The sequence below is a fragment of the Brassica oleracea genome, chromosome C1 (genome assembly GCF_000695525.1).
Source record: "Brassica oleracea var. oleracea cultivar TO1000 chromosome C1, BOL, whole genome shotgun sequence".
Taxonomy (NCBI): Eukaryota; Viridiplantae; Streptophyta; class Magnoliopsida; order Brassicales; family Brassicaceae; genus Brassica; species Brassica oleracea.
In genome coordinates, this window is record NC_027748.1 from 7,893,899 (window position 1) to 7,897,149 (window position 3,251).

Here is a 3,251-nt window from a genome sequence, read left to right on the forward strand (position 1 = left end):
ATAGACCCGAACCGACCCGGACCCGAGAAGAACCGACCCGGCCGAAAATTTCTAAATACCTATTGGGTCTAAATATTTAGGACCCGAAAAGTTCCGGATCCGAAAAAAACCGGCACGAACCCGACTCGAAGATCCGAACGCTCAGACCTAATTCTTTCTCCTTTGTGCTCTTCTTTTGGGCTGGATCATGATTTTGAGTTTTGTGCAGGTGGAAAAAACCAACAAAACTTTAGTTTATATTTTCCATGAAATTATAGAGTGAGCCGACATAAAGATAGTGGACAATATAAAACATATTCTTATCCTACATAATATAAGTGTTATGTTAAGTTGTTAACTAGTAAACAATAATTTCTTTATCGCGAACAATAAATGGGCATGAAATGAACCGGCGTACATTACTATATAAACCGACCATCGAACAGGTGCAGACACATAGACATTGAACAACCGAACAGTATACATAACTCCAAAAGAAAAAGAAGAAAAAATGGCTTCAACCTCAACACTTCTAGTGAAAACAATCTTCATCGCACTTATCTTTGCCTCTTTTACAATCTCTCCGGCAACTTCAACGGCGCCGGAACACTGCGGAAGCGAGTCAGCTAACTCGTGCATCAACAAGGCTAAAGCTTTGCCTCTCAAAATAGTAGCAATTGCCACAATCCTTGTAGCAAGCATGATTGGTGTTGGAGTTCCTCTCTTTAGCAGTAACGTGCCGTTCCTTCAGCCCGACGGGAACATTTTCATTATCGTTAAGTGTTTCGCTTCAGGGATTATCCTTGGAACCGGTTTTATGCACGTTTTGCCTGATTCTTTTGAGATGCTGTCATCAGAATGTCTTGAAGAGAACCCGTGGCACAAGTTTCCATTCTCAGGGTTTCTCGCTATGTTGTCCAGTCTAATCACTTTATTCATTGATTCCATGGCTACGAGCATCTATGATAGCAATAACGCATATGGGGTCGTACCACATGGTCCTGCAAATGATGTTACCTTACCAACAAAAGATGACGATTCTGCACAACTCTTGCGATACCGAGTCATTGCTATGGTTAGTACACATATGGACGTATTAGGAAACGAGTAGTTATCGACGGTATCACTTTAATGATATATAACTTTAAATTTTATGAATATATAGGTATTGGAACTTGGAATCATAGTTCACTCTGTGGTTATTGGACTATCTCTAGGAGCAACGAATGACATTTGCACCATAAAATCACTCATCACAGCTCTTTGCTTCCATCAAATGTTCGAAGGCATAGGTCTTGGTGGTTGCATTCTCCAGGTATATAAAATTATACATAAGAAATATTTATTTTCTTTTAAAATGTTAAATTGTAATTAATAATACTTTTAAAGTTTGGAGATGTTTTCAGGCTGAGTATACGAAGTTGAGTAAGTTTCTTATGGCGTTCTTTTTTGCGATAACAACTCCATTCGGAATAGCGTTAGGGATCGCTCTCTCGACAATTTACAGAAACAATAGCCACAGTGCATTAATCACTGTTGGATTGCTCAATGCATGCTCGTCGGGATTGCTCATCTACATGGCGCTTGTGGACCTTCTAGCGGCCGATTTCATGGGACCAAAGCTTCAAGGTAGCGTCAATTTGCAGATCAAGTGTTTCATAGCGGCTCTTCTAGGGTGTGGTGGCATGTCGCTCATCGCCAAATGGGCTTAACCAATTCCCCGGATAGTAGTGCGGACCTGAAGTCATGTGAGTTTTGTTGCTGAACTAAATACCGTTTTTGGTTTAAGTCTCGATTCTTTACCGTTTTCTGGTATCTATCATGTGTAATGTCTGTTAGCATGTATGTATTATGATTGGTCCCACGATTATTTCCTTTCGTTTAGGAGTAATAGTTCTTGTCGTATAATGTTCCTACAGCTCATTTAAATAAACAACTCTTTTTAAGAAAAGCAAATTATAGAAAAACAATAATTTGTTGCGTAATCGAATGTTCGGCAAGCTGAATGCCAATCATTGGAGCATTATAACATTATAGTCTATATATAATAAAGTAAACCGGTACACCGTACGCATGTACCCATGACAAAACCATTATCAGCCTAATACTTGAAAAGTAGGTTATTTCAAATTGTTTCCTTAGAACATCCGCAACGGTGGTTTTAACACAATCCTTAGTAGCTAATCCTTAACTATTAGGATTATAATAATAATATTTAGCCGAGAAAAGCTAAGGATAAGTCCTAAGCTATTAAAATGTGTTGGTCCATGTTGACGTGGCAAATGTAATTGGTTCCGACTCGTGTAGGGTTTCGCGACTTCGTTTCATTTGGACGCAACACGAAAAAAAAAAATCAGAGACGGCGATTAAGGCTATCTTTCTCTCGACCGCTAAGAAGATAAATCGAAGGGTTCTCGTCACTAAAGAGGATACTCGAAGGGTTCTCGACTGTAGCGAAGGTAAATCGAAGGGTCCTCTTGTTGATTTAGGGATTTACGCTAGGTTTCATTTTGGTTTCTTCTCAAATTAGGGTTCGGATTTGGGATTTCAATCGATTTATATAATTTTTGGAGATCAGTTAGCGTTTGATAACGATTTGTTTTTGAATCGATTTTGGGATTGTTTTATTTCTAATCAAGGTTTAAAAACGATAAGGGTTTCAATCGATTGGGGGATTTTTGCGATTGTAGTAAGTGTTTCAAAAAGATTAGTCTTTTATAAAGATTTCTAATCCTCTTATCCTATGTGGTCTGACTCTGTTGAGCTTATAGAAATGTAGTCCAAAAGTTGTTTGATTATGTGAATTGTTTTAACGCCTCTGTTGCTATGATTTCAGGTTAAGGAAACATGGGACAATATAGCTACAGCCAGCCTTCATCATCAGAGGAGTATGATATAGATATAACTTCGCTTCTTCAAGCGGAAGCTGATCTCTACTCTGACGAAGCTGACAGTAGGCACAACATAGCAGAGCCGGTTCAGTCCCTTCCTCAATTTTATAGTGATGATGGTATCCCCAAGATCTGCTACTGTGGTGGTGAGGCAGTTGTTGAAACTTCTTACACAAGCAAAGATCCAGGGAGAAGGTACTTCACTTGTGGGAATGCGGATGATGGAGACTGCCATGTGTGGAAATGGTGGGATGTGGCGGTCATGGAGGAGTTGCGTGACTATCAGAGACAACTTAGGGAGGTAAAGGATCAAGCTAATGAGAGTGACGAGAAGCTGGTTAAGGTTGAGCAGATTGTGGGGGAGTTAGCTAAGAAGAAAAC

General features: G+C 39.5%; 1 protein-coding gene across 1 annotated transcript; it reads left to right on the forward strand.

The window, feature by feature from the left end:
- Positions 1-468: 468 nt before the first annotated feature.
- On the forward strand, positions 469-1,858 carry LOC106298714 (fe(2+) transport protein 1-like). Its single transcript, XM_013734861.1, has 3 exons — positions 469-1,054; positions 1,145-1,294; positions 1,386-1,858. The coding sequence occupies exons 1-3, from the start codon at positions 491-493 to the stop codon at positions 1,689-1,691; spliced, it is 1,020 nt and encodes a 339-aa protein (XP_013590315.1). The 5' UTR covers positions 469-490; the 3' UTR covers positions 1,692-1,858.
- Positions 1,859-3,251: the final 1,393 nt, after the last annotated feature.